This window comes from Coregonus lavaretus (assembly GCF_964263955.1).
Source record: "Coregonus lavaretus genome assembly, contig: HAP1_SCAFFOLD_3199, whole genome shotgun sequence".
In the NCBI taxonomy this organism is placed as follows: Eukaryota; Metazoa; Chordata; class Actinopteri; order Salmoniformes; family Salmonidae; genus Coregonus; species Coregonus lavaretus.
Genome location: NW_028156449.1, coordinates 6,405 through 29,364, shown reverse-complemented (window position 1 = coordinate 29,364; position 22,960 = coordinate 6,405). Strand labels below are relative to the sequence as shown.

Below are 22,960 nucleotides of genomic sequence, written 5' to 3'. Positions count from 1 at the left end.
CTGGCTGGCTGACTGCTGCTGTCTGGGGAGCACAGATATAACTGGCTGACTGCTGCAGTCTGGGGAGCACAGATATAACTGGCTGACTGCTGCAGTCTGGGGAGCACAGATATAACTGGCTGACTGCTGCAGTCTGGGGAGCACAGATATAACTGGCTGGCTGACTGCTGCTGCCTGAGCAGAGATGAGGCCTATCAGAGACAGGACAGTCTGGGGAGCACAGATATAACTGGCTGGCTGACTGCTGCTGTCTGGGGAGCACAGATATAACTGGCTGACTGACTGCTGCTGTCTGGGGAGCACAGATATAACTGGCTGACTGACTGCTGTCTGGGGAGCACAGATATAACTGGCTGACTGACTGCTGCAGTCTGGGGAGCACAGATATAACTGGCTGACTGACTGCTGCTGCCTGGGGAGCACAGATATAACTGGCTGACTGACTGACTGCTGCCTGAGCAGAGATGAGGCCTATCAGAGACAGGACAGTCTGGGGAGCACAGATATAACTGGCTGGCTGACTGACTGCTGCCTGAGCAGAGATGAGGCCTATCAGAGACAGGACAGTCTGGGGAGCACAGATATAACTGGCTGGCTGACTGCTGCTGTCTGGGGAGCACAGATATAACTGGCTGGCTGACTGCTGCTGTCTGGGGAGCACAGATATAACTGGCTGGCTGACTGCTGCTGCCTGGGGAGCACAGATATAACTGGCTGACTGACTGCTGCTGTCTGGGGATACAGATATAACTGGCTGACTGACTGCTGCTGCCTGAGCAGAGATGAGGCCTATCAGAGACAGGACAGTCTGGGGAGCACAGATATAACTGGCTGACTGACTGCTGCTGTCTGGGGAGCACAGATATAACTGGCTGACTGACTGCTGCTGTCTGGGGAGCACAGATATAACTGGCTGACTGACTGCTGCTGTCTGGGGAGCACAGATATAACTGGCTGGCTGACTGCTGCAGTCTGGGGAGCACAGATATAACTGGCTGACTGCTGCTGCTGAGCAGAGATGAGGCCTATCAGAGACAGGACAGTCTGGGGAGCACAGATATAACTGGCTGACTGACTGCTGCTGTCTGGGAAGCACAGATATAACTGGCTGGCTGACTGCTGCAGTCTGGGGAGCACAGATATAACTGGCTGACTGACTGACTGCTGCCTGAGCAGAGATGAGGCCTATCAGAGACAGGACAGTCTGGGGAGCACAGATATAACTGGCTGACTGACTGCTGCCTGAGCAGAGACGAGGCCTATCAGAGACAGGACAGTCTGGGGAGCACAGATATAACTGGCTGACTGACTGCTGCTGTCTGGGGAGCACAGATATAACTGGCTGACTGCTGCAGTCTGGGGAGCACAGATATAACTGGCTGACTGCTGCAGTCTGTGGAGCACAGATATAACTGGCTGACTGCTGCAGTCTGGGGAGCACAGATATAACTGGCTGGCTGACTGCTGCTGCCTGAAAGAGATGAGGCCTATCAGAGACAGGACAGTCTGGGGAGCACAGATATAACTGGCTGGCTGACTGCTGCTGTCTGGGGAGCACAGATAGAACTGGATGACTGACTGCTGCTGTCTGGGGAGCACAGATATAACTGGCTGACTGACTGCTGTCTGGGGAGCACAGATATAACTGGCTGACTGACTGCTGCAGTCTGGGGAGCACAGATATAACTGGCTGACTGACTGCTGCTGCCTGGGGAGCACAGATATAACTGGCTGACTGACTGACTGCTGCCTGAGCAGAGATGAGGCCTATCAGAGACAGGACAGTCTGGGGAGCACAGATATAACTGGCTGGCTGACTGACTGCTGCCTGAGCAGAGATGAGGCCTATCAGAGACAGGACAGTCTGGGGAGCACAGATATAACTGGCTGGCTGACTGCTGCTGTCTGGGGAGCACAGATATAACTGGCTGGCTGACTGCTGCTGTCTGGGGAGCACAGATATAACTGGCTGGCTGACTGCTGCTGTCTGGGGAGCACAGATATAACTGGCTGGCTGACTGACTGCTGCCTGGAGAGCACAGATATAACTGGCTGACTGACTGACTGCTGCCTGAGCAGAGATGAGGCCTATCAGAGACAGGACAGTCTGGGGAGCACAGATATAACTGGCTGGCTGACTGCTGCTGTCTGGGGAGCACAGATATAACTGGCTGGCTGACTGACTGCTGCCTGAGCAGAGATGAGGCCTATCAGAGACAGGACAGTCTGGGGAGCACAGATATAACTGGCTGACTGACTGCTGCTGTCTGGGGAGCACAGATATAACTGGCTGGCTGACTGCTGCTGCTGAGCAGAGATGAGGCCTATCAGAGACAGGACAGTCTGGGGAGCACAGATATAACTGGCTGACTGACTGCTGCTGTCTGGGGAGCACAGATATAACTGGCTGGCTGACTGCTGCTGCCTGGGGAGCACAGATATAACTGGCTGACTGACTGCTGCTGTCTGGGGAGCACAGATATAACTGGCTGACTGACTGCTGCCTGAGCAGAGATGAGGCCTATCAGAGACAGGACAGTCTGGGGAGCACAGATATAACTGGCTGGCTGACTGACTGCTGCCTGAGCAGAGATGAGGCCTATCAGAGACAGGACAGTCTGGGGAGCACAGATATAACTGGCTGGCTGACTGCTGCTGTCTGGGGAGCACAGATATAACTGGCTGGCTGACTGCTGCTGTCTGGGGAGCACAGATATAACTGGCTGGCTGACTGCTGCTGTCTGGGGAGCACAGATATAACTGGCTGGCTGACTGACTGCTGCCTAGAGAGCACAGATATAACTGGCTGACTGACTGACTGCTGCCTGAGCAGAGATCAGGCCTATCAGAGACAGGACAGTCTGGGGAGCACAGATATAACTGGCTGACTGCTGCAGTCTGGGGAGCACAGATATAACTGGCTGGCTGACTGCTGCTGCCTGAAAGAGATGAGGCCTATCAGAGACAGGACAGTCTGGGGAGCACAGATATAACTGGCTGGCTGACTGCTGCTGTCTGGGGAGCACAGATAGAACTGGATGACTGACTGCTGCTGTCTGGGGAGCACAGATATAACTGGCTGACTGACTGCTGTCTGGGGAGCACAGATATAACTGGCTGACTGACTGCTGCAGTCTGGGGAGCACAGATATAACTGGCTGACTGACTGCTGCTGCCTGGGGAGCACAGATATAACTGGCTGACTGACTGACTGCTGCCTGAGCAGAGATGAGGCCTATCAGAGACAGGACAGTCTGGGGAGCACAGATATAACTGGCTGGCTGACTGACTGCTGCCTGAGCAGAGATGAGGCCTATCAGAGACAGGACAGTCTGGGGAGCACAGATATAACTGGCTGGCTGACTGCTGCTGTCTGGGGAGCACAGATATAACTGGCTGGCTGACTGCTGCTGTCTGGGGAGCACAGATATAACTGGCTGGCTGACTGCTGCTGTCTGGGGAGCACAGATATAACTGGCTGGCTGACTGACTGCTGCCTGGAGAGCACAGATATAACTGGCTGACTGACTGACTGCTGCCTGAGCAGAGATGAGGCCTATCAGAGACAGGACAGTCTGGGGAGCACAGATATAACTGGCTGGCTGACTGCTGCTGTCTGGGGAGCACAGATATAACTGGCTGGCTGACTGACTGCTGCCTGAGCAGAGATGAGGCCTATCAGAGACAGGACAGTCTGGGGAGCACAGATATAACTGGCTGACTGACTGCTGCTGTCTGGGGAGCACAGATATAACTGGCTGGCTGACTGCTGCTGCTGAGCAGAGATGAGGCCTATCAGAGACAGGACAGTCTGGGGAGCACAGATATAACTGGCTGACTGACTGCTGCTGTCTGGGGAGCACAGATATAACTGGCTGGCTGACTGCTGCTGCCTGGGGAGCACAGATATAACTGGCTGACTGACTGCTGCTGTCTGGGGAGCACAGATATAACTGGCTGACTGACTGCTGCCTGAGCAGAGATGAGGCCTATCAGAGACAGGACAGTCTGGGGAGCACAGATATAACTGGCTGGCTGACTGACTGCTGCCTGAGCAGAGATGAGGCCTATCAGAGACAGGACAGTCTGGGGAGCACAGATATAACTGGCTGGCTGACTGCTGCTGTCTGGGGAGCACAGATATAACTGGCTGGCTGACTGCTGCTGTCTGGGGAGCACAGATATAACTGGCTGGCTGACTGCTGCTGTCTGGGGAGCACAGATATAACTGGCTGGCTGACTGACTGCTGCCTGGAGAGCACAGATATAACTGGCTGACTGACTGACTGCTGCCTGAGCAGAGATCAGGCCTATCAGAGACAGGACAGTCTGGGGAGCACAGATATAACTGGCTGGCTGACTGCTGCTGTCTGGGGAGCACAGATATAACTGGCTGGCTGACTGACTGCTGCCTGAGCAGAGATGAGGCCTATCAGAGACAGGACAGTCTGGGGAGCACAGATATAACTGGCTGACTGACTGCTGCTGTCTGGGGAGCACAAATATAACTGGCTGGCTGACTGCTGCTGCTGAGCAGAGATGAGGCCTATCAGAGACAGGACAGTCTGGGGAGCACAGATATAACTGGCTGACTGACTGCTGCTGTCTGGGGAGCACAGATATAACTGGCTGGCTGACTGCTGCTGCCTGGGGAGCACAGATATAACTGGCTGACTGACTGCTGCTGTCTGGGGAGCACAGATATAACTGGCTGACTGACTGCTGCCTGAGCAGAGATGAGGCCTATCAGAGACAGGACAGTCTGGGGAGCACAGATATAACTGGCTGACTGACTGCTGCTGTCTGGGGAGCACAGATATAACTGGCTGACTGACTGCTGCAGTCTGGGGAGCACAGATATAACTGGCTGACTGACTGCTGCTGTCTGGGGAGCACAGATATAACTGGCTGACTGACTGCTGCTGCCTGGGGAGCACAGATATAACTGGCTGACTGACTGCTGCCTGAGCAGAGATGAGGCCTATCAGAGACAGGACAGTCTGGGGAGCACAGATATAACTGGCTGACTGACTGCTGCTGCCTGAGCAGAGATGAGGCCTATCAGAGACAGGACAGTCTGGGGAGCACAGATATAACTGGCTGACTGACTGCTGCTGTCTGGGGAGCACAGATATAACTGGCTGACTGACTGCTGCTGTCTGGGGAGCACAGATATAACTGGCTGACTGACTGCTGCTGTCTGGGGAGCACAGATATAACTGGCTGGCTGACTGCTGCAGTCTGGGGAGCACAGATATAACTGGCTGACTGCTGCAGTCTGGGGAGCACAGATATAACTGGCTGACTGACTGCTGCCTGAGCAGAGATGAGGCCTATCAGAGACAGGACAGTCTGGGGAGCACAGATATAACTGGCTGACTGACTGCTGCAGTCTGGGGAGCACAGATATAACTGGCTGACTGACTGCTGCAGTCTGAGCAGAGACAAGGCCTATCAGAGACAGGACAGTCTGGGGAGCACAGATATAACTGGCTGACTGACTGCTGCTGCCTGAGCAGAGACGAGGCCTATCAGAGACAGGACAGTCTGGGGAGCACAGATATAACTGGCTGGCTGACTGCTGCTGTCTGGGGAGCACAGATATAACTGGCTGACTGACTGCTGCTGCCTGAGCAGAGATGAGGCCTATCAGAGACAGGACAGTCTGGGGAGCACAGATATAACTGGCTGACTGACTGCTGCAGTCTGGGGAGCACAGATATAACTGGCTGACTGACTGCTGCCTGAGCAGAGATGAGGCCTATCAGAGACAGGACAGTCTGGGGAGCACAGATATAACTGGCTGACTGACTGCTGCTGTCTGGGGAGCACAGATATAACTGGCTGACTGACTGCTGCTGTCTGGGGAGCACAGATATAACTGGCTGACTGACTGCTGCCTGAGCAGAGACGAGGCCTATCAGAGACAGGACAGTCTGGGGAGCACAGATATAACTGGCTGGCTGACTGCTGCTGCCTGGGGAGCACAGATATAACTGGCTGACTGACTGCTGCTTTCTGGGGAGCACAGATATAACTGGCTGACTGACTGCTGCTGCCTGAGCAGAGATGAGGCCTATCAGAGACAGGACAGTCTGGGGAGCACAGATATAACTGGCTGACTGACTGCTGCTGTCTGGGGAGCACAGATATAACTGGCTGACTGACTGCTGCTGTCTGGGGAGCACAGATATAACTGGCTGACTGACTGCTGCTGTCTGGGGAGCACAGATATAACTGGCTGGCTGACTGCTGCAGTCTGGGGAGCACAGATATAACTGGCTGACTGCTGCTGCTGAGCAGAGATGAGGCCTATCAGAGACAGGACAGTCTGGGGAGCACAGATATAACTGGCTGACTGACTGCTGCTGTCTGGGGAGCACAGATATAACTGGCTGGCTGACTGCTGCTGCCTGGGGAGCACAGATATAACTGGCTGACTGACTGCTGCTGTCTGGGGAGCACAGATATAACTGGCTGACTGACTGCTGCCTGAGCAGAGATGAGGCCTATCAAAGACAGGACAGTCTGGGGAGCACAGATATAACTGGCTGACTGACTGCTGCTGTCTGGGGAGCACAGATATAACTGGCTGACTGACTGCTGCAGTCTGGGGAGCACAGATATAACTGGCTGACTGACTGCTGCTGTCTGGGGAGCACAGATATAACTGGCTGACTGACTGCTGCTGCCTGGGGAGCACAGATATAACTGGCTGACTGACTGCTGCCTGAGCAGAGATGAGGCCTATCAGAGACAGGACAGTCTGGGGAGCACAGATATAACTGGCTGACTGACTGCTGCCTGAGCAGAGATGAGGCCTATCAGAGACAGGACAGTCTGGGGAGCACAGATATAACTGGCTGACTGACTGCTGCAGTCTGGGGAGCACAGATATAACTGGCTGACTGACTGCTGCCTGAGCAGAAATGAGGCCTATCAGAGACAGGACAGTCTGGGGAGCACAGATATAACTGGCTGACTGACTGCTGCTGTCTGGGGAGCACAGATATAACTGGCTGACTGACTGCTGCTGTCTGGGGAGCACAGATATAACTGGCTGACTGACTGCTGCCTGAGCAGAGACGAGGCCTATCAGAGACAGGACAGTCTGGGGAGCACAGATATAACTGGCTGGCTGACTGCTGCTGCCTGGGGAGCACAGATATAACTGGCTGACTGACTGCTGCTGTCTGGGGAGCACAGATATAACTGGCTGACTGACTGCTGCTGCCTGAGCAGAGATGAGGCCTATCAGAGACAGGACATTCTGGGGGGCACAGATATAACTGGCTGACTGACTGCTGCTGTCTGGGGAGCACAGATATAACTGGCTGACTGACTGCTGCTGTCTGGGGAGCACAGATATAACTGGCTGACTGACTGCTGCTGTCTGGGGAGCACAGATATAACTGGCTGGCTGACTGCTGCAGTCTGGGGAGCACAGATATAACTGGCTGACTGCTGCTGCTGAGCAGAGATGAGGCCTATCAGAGACAGGACAGTCTGGGGAGCACAGATATAACTGGCTGACTGACTGCTGCTGTCTGGGGAGCACAGATATAACTGGCTGGCTGACTGCTGCAGTCTGGGGAGCACAGATATAACTGGCTGACTGACTGCTGCTGCCTGGGGAGCACAGATATAACTGGCTGGCTGACTGGCTGACTGCTGCAGTCTGGGGAGCACAGATATAACTGGCTGGCTGACTGCTGCCTGAGCAGAGACGAGGCCTATCAGAGACAGGACAGTCTGGGGAGCACAGATATAACTGGCTGACTGACTGCTGCTGTCTGGGGAGCACAGATATAACTGGCTGACTGCTGCAGTCTGGGGAGCACAGATATAACTGGCTGACTGCTGCAGTCTGGGGAGCACAGATATAACTGGCTGACTGCTGCAGTCTGGGGAGCACAGATATAACTGGCTGGCTGACTGCTGCTGCCTGAGCAGAGATGAGGCCTATCAGAGACAGGACAGTCTGGGGAGCACAGATATAACTGGCTGACTGACTGCTGCTGTCTGGGGAGCACAGATATAACTGGCTGACTGACTGCTGCTGCCTGAGCAGAGATGAGGCCTATCAGAGACAGGACAGTCTGGGGAGCACAGATATAACTGGCTGGCTGACTGCTGCTGTCTGGGGAGCACAGATATAACTGGCTGACTGACTGCTGCTGTCTGGGGAGCACAGATATAACTGGCTGACTGACTGCTGTCTGGGGAGCACAGATATAACTGGCTGACTGACTGCTGCAGTCTGGGGAGCACAGATATAACTGGCTGACTGACTGCTGCTGCCTTGGGAGCACAGATATAACTGGCTGACTGCTGCTGCCTGAGCAGAGATGAGGCCTATCAGAGACAGGACAGTCTGGGGAGCACAGATATAACTGGCTGGCTGACTGCTGCTGTTGGGGAGCACAGATATAACTGGCTGGCTGACTGCTGCTGTCTGGGGAGCACAGATATAACTGGCTGGCTGACTGCTGCTGTCTGGGGAGCACATATATAACTGGCTGGCTGACTGACTGCTGCCTGGGGAGCACAGATATAACTGGCTGACTGACTGACTGCTGCCTGAGCAGAGATGAGGCCTATCAGAGACAGGACAGTCTGGGGAGCACAGATATAACTGGCTGGCTGACTGCTGCTGTCTGGGGAGCTTAGATATAACTGGCTGGCTGACTGCTGCAGTCTGGGGAGCACAGATATAACTGGCTGACTGACTGACTGCTGTCTGGGGAGCACAGATATAACTGGCTGACTGACTGACTGCTGCCTGAGCAGAATGAGGCCTATCAGAGACAGGACAGTCTGGGGAGCACAGATATAACTGGCTGACTGACTGCTGCTGTCTGGGGAGCACAGATATAACTGGCTGGCTGACTGCTGCTGTCTGGGGAGCACAGATATAACTGGCTGGCTGACTGCTGCTGTCTGGGGAGCACAGATATAACTGGCTGACTGACTGCTGCTGTCTGGGGAGCACAGATATAACTGGCTGACTGACTGACTGCTGCCTGGGGAGCACAGATATAACTGGCTGGCTGACTGCTGCTGCCTGGGGAGCACAGATATAACTGGCTGGCTGACTGACTGCTGCCTGGGGAGCACAGATATAACTGGCTGACTGACTGCTGCTGTCTGGGGAGCACAGATATAACTGGCTGGCTGACTGCTGCAGTCTGGGGAGCACAGATATAACTGGCTGACTGACTGCTGCTGTCTGGGGAGCACAGATATAACTGGCTGACTGACTGCTGCTGTCTGGGGAGCACAGATATAACTGGCTGACTGACTGCTGCTGCCTGAGCAGAGATGAGGCCTATCAGAGACAGGACAGTCTGGGGAGCACAGATATAACTGGCTGACTGACTGCTGCTGTCTGGGGAGCACAGATATAACTGGCTGACTGACTGCTGCTGTCTGGGGAGCACAGATATAACTGGCTGACTGACTGCTGCTGTCTGGGGAGCACAGATATAACTGGCTGGCTGACTGCTGCAGTCTGGGGAGCACAGATATAACTGGCTGACTGCTGCTGCTGAGCAGAGATGAGGCCTATCAGAGACAGGACAGTCTGGGGAGCACAGATATTACTGGCTGACTGACTGCTGCTGTCTGGGGAGCACAGATATAACTGGCTGGCTGACTGCTGCAGTCTGGGGAGCACAGATATAACTGGCTTACTGACTGCTGCTGCCTGGGGAGCACAGATATAACTGGCTGGCTGACTGGCTGACTGCTGCAGTCTGGGGAGCACAGATATAACTGGCTGGCTGACTGCTGCCTGAGCAGAGACGAGGCCTATCAGAGACAGGACAGTCTGGGGAGCACAGATATAACTGGCTGACTGACTGCTGCTGTCTGGGGAGCACAGATATAACTGGCTGACTGCTGCAGTCTGGGGAGCACAGATATAACTGGCTGACTGCTGCAGTCTGGGGAGCACAGATATAACTGGCTGACTGCTGCAGTCTGGGGAGCACAGATATAACTGGCTGGCTGACTGCTGCTGCCTGAGCAGAGATGAGGCCTATCAGAGACAGGACAGTCTGGGGAGCACAGATATAACTGGCTGACTGACTGCTGCTGTCTGGGGAGCACAGATATAACTGGCTGACTGACTTCTGCTGCCTGAGCAGAGATGAGGCCTATCAGAGACAGGACAGTCTGGGGAGCACAGATATAACTGGCTGGCTGACTGCTGCTGTCTGGGGAGCACAGATATAACTGGCTGACTGACTGCTGCTGTCTGGGGAGCACAGATATAACTGGCTGACTGACTGCTGTCTGGGGAGCACAGATATAACTGGCTGACTGACTGCTGCAGTCTGGGGAGCACAGATATAACTGGCTGACTGACTGCTGCTGCCTTGGGAGCACAGATATAACTGGCTGACTGCTGCTGCCTGAGCAGAGATGAGGCCTATCAGAGACAGGACAGTCTGGGGAGCACAGATATAACTGGCTGGCTGACTGCTGCTGTTGGGGAGCACAGATATAACTGGCTGGCTGACTGCTGCTGTCTGGGGAGCACAGATATAACTGGCTGGCTGACTGCTGCCTTTCTGGGGAGCACATATATAACTGGCTGGCTGACTGACTGCTGCCTGAGGAGCACAGATATAACTGGCTGACTGACTGACTGCTGCCTGAGCAGAGATGAGGCCTATCAGAGACAGGACAGTCTGGGGAGCACAGATATAACTGGCTGGCTGACTGCTGCTGTCTGGGGAGCACAGATATAACTGGCTGGCTGACTGCTGCAGTCTGGGGAGCACAGATATAACTGGCTGACTGACTGACTGCTGTCTGGGGAGCACAGATATAACTGGCTGACTGACTGACTGCTGCCTGAGCAGAGATGAGGCCTATCAGAGACAGGACAGTCTGGGGAGCACAGATATAACTGGCTGACTGACTGCTGCTGTCTGGGGAGCACAGATATAACTGGCTGGCTGACTGCTGCTGTCTGGGGAGCACAGATATAACTGGCTGGCTGACTGCTGCTGTCTGGGGAGCACAGATATAACTGGCTGACTGACTGCTGCTGTCTGGGGAGCACAGATATAACTGGCTGACTGACTGACTGCTGCCTGGGGAGCACAGATATAACTGGCTGGCTGACTGCTGCTGCCTGGGGAGCACAGATATAACTGGCTGGCTGACTGACTGCTGCCTGGGGAGCACAGATATAACTGGCTGACTGACTGCTGCTGTCTGGGGAGCACAGATATAACTGGCTGGCTGACTGCTGCAGTCTGGGGAGCACAGATATAACTGGCTGACTGACTGCTGCTGTCTGGGGAGCACAGATATAACTGGCTGACTGACTGCTGCTGTCTGGGGAGCACAGATATAACTGGCTGACTGACTGCTGCTGCTGAGCAGAGATGAGAGGATGACTTTAAGGAATTTAAAATAATTACGTTTTCAAATAAAAGTAATATACACAACTGAAATATTTGATTATTTCACAGTAATTTACTGTTGTTCTATTGATGTCTACCCAATGTGGATTTAATGTTTTGGCAATTGAATGTTCACTATTTTTGGCTTTGGTCACTTTACCCCTACCTACATGTACAAATTACCTGGACTAACCTGGACCCCCACATTGACTAGGTACCGGTACCCCCTGTATATAGCCTCATTATTACCTTGACTAACCTGTACCCACACATTGACTAGGTACCGGTACCCCCTGTATATAGCCTCATTATTACCTTGACTAACCTGTACCCCAGCCCATTGACTAGGTACTGGTACCCCCTGTATATAGCCTCATTATTACCTTGACTAACCTGTACCCCAGCCCATTGACTAGGTACTGGTACCCCCTGTATATAGCCTCATTATTACCTTGACTAACCTGGACCCCCACACATTGACTAGGAACTGGTACCCCCTGTATATAGCCTCATTATTACCTGGACTAACCTGTACCCCAGCCCATTGACTAGGTACCGGTACCCCCTGTATATAGCCTCATTATTACCTGGACTAACCTGTATCCCAGCCCATTGACTAGGTACCGGTACCCCCTGTATATAGCCTCATTATTACCTGGACTAACCTGTACCCCAGCCCATTGACTAGGTACCGGTACCCCCTGTATATAGCCTCATTATTACCTGGACTAACCTGTACCCCAGCCCATTGACTAGGTACCGGTACCCCCTGTATATAGCCTCATTATTACCTGGACTAACCTGTACCCCAGCCCATTGACTAGGTACTGGTACCCCCTGTATATAGCCTCATTATTACCTTGACTAACCTGTACCCCCAGCCCATTGACTAGGTACTGGTACCCCCTGTATATAGCCTCATTATTACCTGGACTAACCTGTACCCCCACACATTGACTAGGAACTGGTACCCCCTGTATATAGCCTCATTATTACCTGGACTAACCTGTACCCCAGCCCATTGACTAGGTACTGGTACCCCCTGTATATAGCCTCATTATTACCTTGACTAACCTGTACCCCCACACATTGACTAGGTACTGGTACCCCCTGTATATAGCCTCATTATTACCTTGACTAACCTGTACCCCCAGCCCATTGACTAGGTACTGGTACCCCCTGTATATAGCCTCATTATTACCTTGACTAACCTGTACCCCCACACATTGACTAGGTACTGGTACCCCCTGTATATAGCCTCATTATTACCTTGACTAACCTGTACCCCCAGCCCATTGACTAGGTACTGGTACCCCCTGTATATAGCCTCATTATTACCTCGACTAACCTGTACCCCAGCCCATTGACTAGGTACTGGTACCCCCTGTATATAGCCTCATTATTACCTGGACTAACCTGTACCCCCACATTGACTAGGTACCGGTACCCCCTGTATATAGCCTCATTATTACCTGGACTAACCTGTACCCCAGCCCATTGACTAGGTACTGGTACCCCCTGTATATAGCCTCATTATTACCTGGACTAACCTGTACCCCAGCCCATTGACTAGGTACTGGTACCCCCTGTATATAGCCTCATTATTACCTGGACTAACCTGTACCCCCAGCCCATTGACTAGGTACTGGTACCCCCTGTATATAGCCTCATTATTACCTGGACTAACCTGTACCCCAGCCCATTGACTAGGTACTGGTACCCCCTGTATATAGCCTCATTATTACCTGGACTAACCTGTACCCCCACACATTGACTAGGAACTGGTACCCCCTGTATATAGCCTCATTATTACCTCGACTAACCTGTACCCCAGCCCATTGACTAGGTACCGGTACCCCCTGTATATAGCCTCATTATTACCTGGACTAACCTGTACCCACACATTGACTCGGTACTGGTACCCCCTGTATATAGCCTCATTATTACCTTGACTAACCTGTACCCCCAGCCCATTGACTAGGTACTGGTACCCCCTGTATATAGCCTCATTATTACCTGGACTAACCTGTACCCCCCCACATTGACTAGGTACTGGTACCCCCTGTATATAGCCTCATTATTACCTGGACTAACCTGTACCCCAGCCCATTGACTAGGTACTGGTACCCCCTGTATATAGCCTCATTATTACCTGGACTAACCTGTACCCCAGCCCATTGACTAGGTACTGGTACCCCCTGTATATTGCCTCATTATTACCTGGACTAACCTGTACCCCAGCCCATTGACTAGGTACTGGTACCCCCTGTATATAGCCTCATTATTACCTGGACTAACCTGTACCCACACATTGACTAGGTACCGGTACCCCCTGTATATAGCCTCATTATTACCTTGACTAACCTGTACCCCCACACATTGACTCGGTACTGGTACCCCCTGTATATAGCATCATTATTACCTTGACTAACCTGTACCCCCACACATTGACTAGGTACTGGTACCCCCTGTATATAGCCTCATTATTACCTGGACTAACCTGTACCCCAGCCCATTGACTAGGTACTGGTACCCCCTGTATATAGCCTCATTATTACCTGGACTAACCTGTACCCCCACACATTCACTAGGTACTGGTACCCCCTGTATATAGCCTCATTATTACCTGGACTAACCTGTACCCCAGCCCATTGACTAGGTACTGATACCCCCTGTATATAGCCTCATTATTACCTGGACTAACCTGTACCCCCACATTGACTAGGTACCGGTACCCCCTGTATATAGCCTCATTATTACCTTGACTAACCTGTACCCCCGTACATTGACTAGGTACTGGTACCCCCTGTATATAGCCTCATTATTACCTGGACTAACCTGTACCCCCCCCCACATTGACTAGGTACCGGTACCCCCTGTATATAGCCTCATTATTACCTTGACTAACCTGTACCCCCACACATTGACTCGGTACCAGTACCCCCTGTATATAGCCTCATTATTACCTTGACTAACCCGTACCCCCACACATTGACTCGGTACCGGTACCCCCTGTATATAGCCTCATTATTACCTGGACTAACCTGTACCCCAGCCCATTGACTAGGTACCGGTACTCCATGTATATAGCCTCATTATTACCTGGACTAACCTGTACCCCCACATTGACTAGGTACTGGTACCCCCTGTATATAGCCTCATTATTACCTGGACTAACCTGTACCCCAGCCCATTGACTAGGTACCGGTACCCCCTGTATATAGCCTCATTATTACCTGGACTAACCTGTACCCCCACACATTGATCCGGTACTGGTACCCCCTGTATATAGCCTCATTATTACCTCAACTAACCTATTTAATTTTTTACTTTTATTTTATTTAGTAAATATTTTCTTAACTCTATTTCTTGAACTGCATTGTTGGTTAAGGGCTTGTAAGTAAGCATTTCACGGTAAGGTCAACACCTGTTGTATTCTGTGCATGTGACAAATAACATTTGATTTGATTTGAAATCATTGTAACGTCATTAGTTCATAATGCATTTCATTTTTTTTTTTACTCTATCGAAATCGAAAACCGTGATTATTTTTTAATGACTGAAACCGGACTGACCTCAAAAAGCACTAATCGCTCAGCACTACAGGCCAGTAATGTGGAGCGAATGCAATGTTGCTGATCCTCTGTGTTTTCCAATGTGTGTGTTTCAGGGTGATACTTCTGGTGACTACCGTAAGGCCCTCCTCCTGCTCTGTGGTGGCGATGACGCGTAACCGTGGCGATGACCCCTGAAGGGGGGCGGGACCCGGAGAGACCTCCGCTCTGACTGGCCCCTCTAGCGGTCAATCACTCTCTGAGTCCCGTGTCAGCCAATAGGAGAGCTCTGCTGGCCCCAGTGCAGCCCTGTGATAGGTTATGAGTGATAAGACTTTAACCCTGTGTGTTTCTGTCAGGTAGCTAACATCTTTCCAGCTTTACTCTGCTTCAGATCTACAGCATTAAAGTCATATTAATGCCAGAAGTCATTTTTTAAATATCAGTAACATAACAACCAAAGACTGTTTTAATGTTTTACTGTTTGTGAGGCAACACTGAAGACGTAATAAAGGTTTTAATAGCAGGTTTGTAGTGAGACGTGTCTGTCTGTGTCTGTGTAGTGAGATCACATGGTCACTAGGAGACACAACTGTTTTAACTTTTATTCATTGATCCGTAGTTTGAGGTTTTATTGTGATTATAACAACACATGATACGCAGTCATCTAAAATAACATCTGACAGACAAACAAACAACTACATTCAATTCAGGAAGTACACTGAAATTCTAATTCTCTACAATTCATTTCAATGAGGAACATTTCTAATTGGACTTGGGTTTACATTCTCAATTGACTGCAATTGAAATGGTATTGACCCCAACCCTGATTATCTCTGCTTTTGTAAAACCTCAATTCTTGACTGTCGCTACTTTTCAGGACTGATACGCACACACAGGATCATCGGGTTTAGGCGAGCGCCCTGTTTATTGTCTGGCAGTAAAGCACACGACGTAGGTGTTGAAGTTAGAATCAGACCGTTATGAATGAACATTCCTCCAGCTCCGTCTTCACCATAATAATCATTAACGGAAGGGAACTCAAACATGGCAGCTAAGGTGAACTGGACACCAGACCAATACCAGTTTATACCAGGAGAGGGACTGGACACCAGACCAATACCAGTTTATATCAGGAGAGGGACTGGACACCAGACCAATACCAGTTTATACCAGCAGAGGGACTGGACACCAGACCAATACCAGTTTATACCAGGAGAGGGACTGGACACCAGACCAATACCAGTTTATACCAGGAGAGGGACTGGACACCAGACCAATACCAGTTTATACCAGGAGAGGGACTGGACACCAGACCAATACCAGTTTATACCAGGAGAGGGACTGGACACCAGACCAATACCAGTTTATACCAGGAGAGGGACTGGACACCAGACCAATACCAGTTTATACCAGGAGAAGGACTGGACACCAGACCAATACCAGTTTATACCAGGAGAGGGACTGGACACCAGACCAATACCAGTTTATACCAGGAGAGGGACTGGACACCAGACCAATACCAGTTTATACCAGCAGAGGGACTGGACACCAGACCAATACCAGTTTATACCAGGAGAGGGACTGGACACCAGACCAATACGAGTTTATATCAGGAGAGGGACTGGACACCAGACCAATACCAGTTTATACCAGGAGAGGGAGTGGACACCAGACCAATACCAGTTTATACCAGCAGAGGGGCTGAAAGGCCCCAGAGTCTGCAACACAACTAAGCAAGGGGCACCACCAAGCATATGGAAGAAGGTACTCTGGTCAGATGAGACTAAAATTGAGCTTTTTGGCCATCAAGGAAAACGCTATGTCTGGCGCAAACCCAACACCTCTCATCACCCCGAGAACACCATCCCCACAGTGAAGCATGGTGGTGGCAGCATCATGCTGTGGGGATGGTTTTAATTGGCAGGGACTGGAAAACTGGTCAGAATTGAAGGAATGATGGACGGCGCTAAATACAGGGAAATTCTTGAGGGAAACCTGTTTCAGTCTTCCAGAGATTTGAGACTGGTGACGGAGGTTCACCTTCCAGCAGGGCAATGACCCTTAGCATACTGCTAAAGCAACACTCGAGTGGTTTAAGGGGAAAAATTTAAATGTCTTGGAATGGCCTAGTCAAAGCCCAGACCTCAATCAAATTGAGAATCTGTGGTATGACTTAAAGATTGCTGTACAACAGCGGAACCCATGCAACTTAAAGGAGCTGGAGCAGTTTTGCCTTGAAGAATAGACACAAATCCCAGTGGCTAGATGTGCCAAGCTTATAAAGACATACCCCAAGAGATTTGCAGCTGTAATTGCTGCAAAAGGTGGCTCTACAAAGTATTGACTTTGGGGTGGGGGGTGAATAGTTATGCACGCTCAAGTTTTCTGTTTTTTTGTCTTATTTCCTATAATAAAAAAAGCCGCACTGAAGTCTAACAAGACAGCTCCCACAATCTTTTTATCATCAATTTTTCTCAGCCAATCATCAGTCATTTGTGTAAGTGCTGTGCTTGTTGAATGTCTTTCCCTATAAGCATGCTGGAAGTCTGTTGTCAATTTGTCTACTGTAAAATAGCATTGTATCTGGTCAAACACCATTTTTTCAAAAGTTTACTAAGGGTTGGTAACAGGCTGATTGGTCGGCTATTTGAGCCAGTAAAGGGGGCTTTACTATTCTTGGGTAGCGGAATGACTTTTGCTTCCCTCCAGGCCTGAGGGCACACACTTTCTAGTAGGTTTAGATTGAAGATATGGCAAATAGGAGTGGCAATATCGTCTGCTATTATCCTCAGTAAATTTCCATCCATGTTGTCAGACCCCGGTGGCTTCTCATTGTTGAAAGACAACAATAATTTTTTTCACCTCTTCCACATTCACTTTACGGAATTCAAAATTACAATGCTAGTCTTTCATAATTTGTTCAGTTATACTTGGATGTGTAGTGTTGGCATTTGTTGCTGGCATGTCATGCCTATGTTTGCTAATCTTGCCAATGAAAAAATCATTAACGTCGTTGGCAATATCAGTGGGTTTTGTGATGAATGAGCCATCTGATTCAATGAATGATGGAGCAGCTGAGTTTGCCTTTTTGCCCAAAATTTAATGTAAGGTGCTCCAAAGCTTTTATTATCATTATTTATATAATTTATCATTGTTCCATATTATAGTTTCTTCTTCTTTTTATTCAGTTTAGTCACAGGATTTCTCAATTTGCAGTACGTTTGCCAATCGGTTGTGCAGCCAGACTTATTTGCCATCTCTTTTGCCTCATCCCTCTCAACCATACCATTTTTCAATTCCTCATCAATCCACAGGGATTTAACAGTTTTTACACTCATTTTCTTATTGGGTGCATGCTTATTAGTAACTGGGATAAGCAATTTCATAAATGTGTGAAGTGCAGTGTCTGTTTGCTCCTCTTTACACACACGGACCAACAAATATTCTTTACATCAACAACATAGGAATCACTACAAAACATATTGTATTACCTCTTATACACAATATTAGGCCCAGACTTTGGAACTTTGGTTTTCCTAGATATGGCTACTATATTGTGATCACTACATCCGATGGATTTGGATACTGCTTTCAAACAAATTTCTGCAGCATTAGTAAAGATATGATCAATACACGTTGATGATTTCATTCCTGTACTGTTTGTAACTACCCTGGTAGGTTGACTGATAACCTGAACCAGGTTGCAGGCACTAGTTACAGTTTGAAGCTTTCTCTTGAGTGGGCAGCTTGATGAAAGCCAGTCAATATTTAAATCACCCAGAAAGTATACCTCTCTATTGATATCACATACATTATCAAGCATTTCACACATGTTATCCAGATACTGACTGTTAGCACTTGGTGGTCTATAGCAGCTTCCCACCAGAATGGGCTCTAGGTGAGGCAGATGAACCTGTAGTCATATTACTTCAACAGGATTTAACATGAGATCCTCTCTAAGCTTTACAGGAATGTGGTTCTGAATATACACCGCAACACCGCCCCCATTGTCTTTTCTGTAGATGTTATAACCATGTATTGCTACCACTGTATCAAAGGTATTATCTAAGTAAATAAGTCCTTGTCTCAACACAGCCTTGAAATGCATGGACAGAGTCCAGGAGCCAAGATGATTTGGATGGACTTCGTCATTCCTGTAGAGCATCTTCTGTTTCCAGAAGGTGTCAAAGTTATCTATGAAAGTGATTCCAACAGAGCTACAGTAATATTTTAGCCAGGTGTGTAATTCCAGTAGCCTGCTGAATCTTTCAAACCCCACGATGGTACTTTCAGTGCTAGAATCAGTTCTTTAAGATACATTTTCAGAAGTTCCGAGCCCTCCAAGCTAGCCCTCCGAGCTAGACCCCACATGGACAACGACAGCGTCAGCTCCCGGCATCTGTCGTAGAACGGTTGGAAGCAGCCTTGTAATGTCCTGTACTCGTGCTCCAGGAGAGCACAGGGTTTTTGCCCCGGGAACCATGTTGTTTCTTACCATATATAACTGCTGATGACGACAGCTGGTGCAATGGCTGAGGAGGTCCGGCCGTTCTTTCGCCTCCAGTGGTTTCGCAAACCCCTCGAGGACCGAAGGGCCGTGGGGCCCGATAGACCCGAGCCAGCTGTAGTATCCATCATGGATGCTGAATGAGCTGGAGTCTCGGACAGCCTCGTGATCTGATGAGGGTGGGAGCTCTGAGGAGCTGAACCCGAGGCAGAAGCCGCCGGAGAGGGAGAGAACAGAGGACGAAGGCGCAGTTTACCTCAGGATCCGATCTCGAATCGGAAGCCCCCAGGGAAGAAGGCTCCGGAGAGGGAGAGAACAGAGGACGAAGGCGCAGTTTACCTCAGGATCCGATCTCGAATCGGAAGCCCCCAGGGAAGAAGGCTCCGGACAGGGAGAGAACAGAGGACGAAGGCGCAGTTTACCTCAGGATCCGATCTCGAATCGGAAGCCCCCAGGGAAGAAGGCTCCGGAGAGGGAGAGAACAGAGGACGAAGGCGCAGTTACCTCAGGATCCGATCTCGAATCGGAAGCCCCCAGGGAAGAAGGCTCCGGAGAGGGAGAGAACAGAGGACGAAGGCGCAGTTACCTCAGGATCCGATCTCGAATCGGAAGCCCCCAGGGAAGAAGGCTCCGGAGAGGGAGAGAACAGAGGACGCAGGCGCAGTTTACCTCAGGATCCGATCTCGAATCGGAAGCCCCCAGGGAAGAAGGCTCCGGAACCTCTGTATCTAAGGCGGCCTCAGACCATTTAAATAATATTTGTCTTGACTTTAGTAACATAACTCAACTGATTGCAAAACCCACACGGATTAAGGTAAAAACATCCAGCAAACTCCTCACTGATTTACCTAAATTCTGACAAATAGCACCCACAAGTACTTGTCAAGTGGTGTCTTTGCTAATGATCACAGTGATCACTGCCCTATTGCATGTCATAGATACCAAACAGATTAACACTGATCCTCATATACATTTGAAGATACTTTTTTTTTTTAAACAATCCCCACAAGCTTTTCTTCATGATGTGTATTACTCTGCCTTCTCTATCTGCTGACCCTGAATTAGAATTGAAATCTGTTTTCATCTGTTTTCATCTGTCTGGCAGACAAACACGCTCCCTTTAAATGCATTGTGGTGAGAAATCAGGCCTGGGCCAAGGTTAGAAAAACGGACTTTAGCCGATTGGCAGTTTTTTCAGGTAATTGAGAAATAGATGCACTTCCTCAATCAAGAAAGAACTAGAAAGTAGCTATATTTATATTTATCTCAGACTCTGCTGGTGATCCATCTAAATTTGGGGGAAAAGTTAATGCACTGAAGCGTGGAATTTCCTCTCTTTCCCCTCTTTCTTGCTTCATTACTGATGCTTTTAATCAGCATTTTATTTAATTGTGTTTTAACTGACCCTGGTCAACCAGTCAATTGTCTGCCCCTCTCCCAGGCTCTAGTTGGCTCGATGGAAGTTCTGCCTCATTTCCAAAACTTGCCCAGCAACAATTCTAGGATCCTTGGTAAATACTCAACTTGGATCCTTTTTTAACTACGAAATGTATTTTGAATGTACACCAGTCAGGTTTCAGACCAGGTCATAGCACCATCTCTGCTACTTCTTTGGTTTTAAATAAGTTTGGATAGAAATAAACCTTCTGTGGCCCTTTGTATTGACCTGTCTAAAGCCTTCGACACTGTGGACCACTCAACTTATTCAGAGGCTTTCATCAATTGGCCTAGACCAGGCTGTAGAGGTCTTCACAGGTCCAAAACGTTGGACCCCGTTCCGAAATGGACCTGGGGCTTTCTCACCCTGAAAATGTTTTAATATAGAGACCAGTTCTGAACGGACCTGTGGACAACCAGACCCGTTCCGTATAGACCTGGTCGGATCCAGACCCGGTCTGATCCAGTGAGGGACGCAGCAGAAAAGTCATTTTTTAAGATACTTTATTAACCGGAACTGATACAGGCAAGAGGAGGAGATAATTGGTGGGGAAGGGGCCCTACTGTAGGTGGGGGAGGGGCCGTACAGTCGGTGGGGGAGGGGCCGTACAGTTGGTGGGGGAGGGGCCGTACTGTATGTGGGGGAGGGGCCGTACAGTAGGTGGGGGAGGGGTCGTACTGTGAGCGAGTGAAATGGGGAGCAGGGAGGAGGGAGGGAGAGACAGCAACCAACCAAGCCGCTATAGTAGACAATTACCTGCCACAGGTCAAGCCGACTCACGCTATAGTAGACTATTACCTGCCACAGGTCATTTATCATCCAATATAGCACCTGTCTTGACTGCATCAAACCGGAAGAAGCTGCTGTAGTTAATCTAGCTAACGTTAGCTAGCTAGGCTAGTTGAGGCTGCAGTGAATGTGCTTTCTCATCCAGCTGCTGTAGTTAATCTAGCTAACGTTAGCTAGCTAGGCTAGTTGAGGCTGCAGTGAATGTGCTTTCTCATCCTACAGTTACAAATAACAACAACTCCATTCAGAATATGAAGTAGCAGCCTGTTGGCTCTTATCCTTCTCCTTTAACTTTTCATTCTGTCATTTTAATTCCATCTTCCATTGATTAGATACAGTGCATTCGGAAAGTGTTCAGACCCCTTTACTTTTTCCACATTTTGTTACGTTACAGCCTTATTCTAAAATTGATTGAGTACAATTATTTCCTCATCAATCTACACACAATACCCTATAATGACAAAACAAAACAGATTTTTCAAAATTTTTGCAGATTGATAACAAATAAAAAACTGAAATACCTTATTTGCATAAGTATTCAGACCCTTTGCTATGAGACTCGAAATTGAGGTCAGGTACATCCTGTTTCCATTGATCATCCTTGAAATGGATCTACAACTTGATTGGAGTCCACCTGTGGTAAATTCAATTGATTGGACATGATTTGGAAAGGCACACACCTGTCTATATAAGGTCCCACAGTTGACAGTGCATGTCGGAACAAAATCCAAGCCATGAGGTCGAAGGAATTGTCTGTAGAGCTCCGAGACAGGATTGTGTCGAGGCACAGATCTAGGGAAGGGACCCAAAATAACCCAAGATTGAACTATTTGGCCTGAATGCCAAGCGTCACGTCTGGAGGAAACCTGGCACCATCCTTACGGTGAAGCATGGTGGTGGCAGTATCATGCTGTGGGGATGTTTTTCAGCGGTAGGGACTGGGAGACTAGTCAGGATCGAGGGAAAGATGAACGGAGCCAAGTACAGAGAGATCGTTGATGAAAACCTGCTCCAGAGCGCTCAGGACCTCAGACTGGGGTGAACGTACACCTTCCAACAGGACAACGATCCTAAACGCAGGAGTGACTTCCGGACAAGTCTCTGAATGTCCTTGAGTGGCCCAGCCAGAGCCCGGACTTGAACCCGATCGAACATCTCTGGAGAAACCTGAAAATAGCTGTGCAGTGACACTCCCCATCCAACCTGACAGAGCTTGAGAGGATCTGCAGAGAAGAATGGGAGAAACTCCCCA

At 49.8% G+C, this 22,960-nt stretch overlaps 1 protein-coding gene across 1 annotated transcript in view; it reads left to right on the top strand.

Annotated features, from left to right (window-relative positions):
• LOC311126320 (annexin A5-like) overlaps positions 1 to 15,503 on the top strand; it is a gene marked incomplete at its 5' end in the record, with an annotated part of 52,290 nt that extends 36,787 nt beyond the window's left edge. The window contains one exon of the mRNA XM_084200329.1: positions 15,088 to 15,503. Within this exon, the coding sequence (XP_084056455.1) occupies positions 15,088 to 15,150 (63 nt within the window). The remainder of the gene's footprint in view (positions 1 to 15,087) is intronic.
• Positions 15,504 to 22,960: the final 7,457 nt, after the last annotated feature.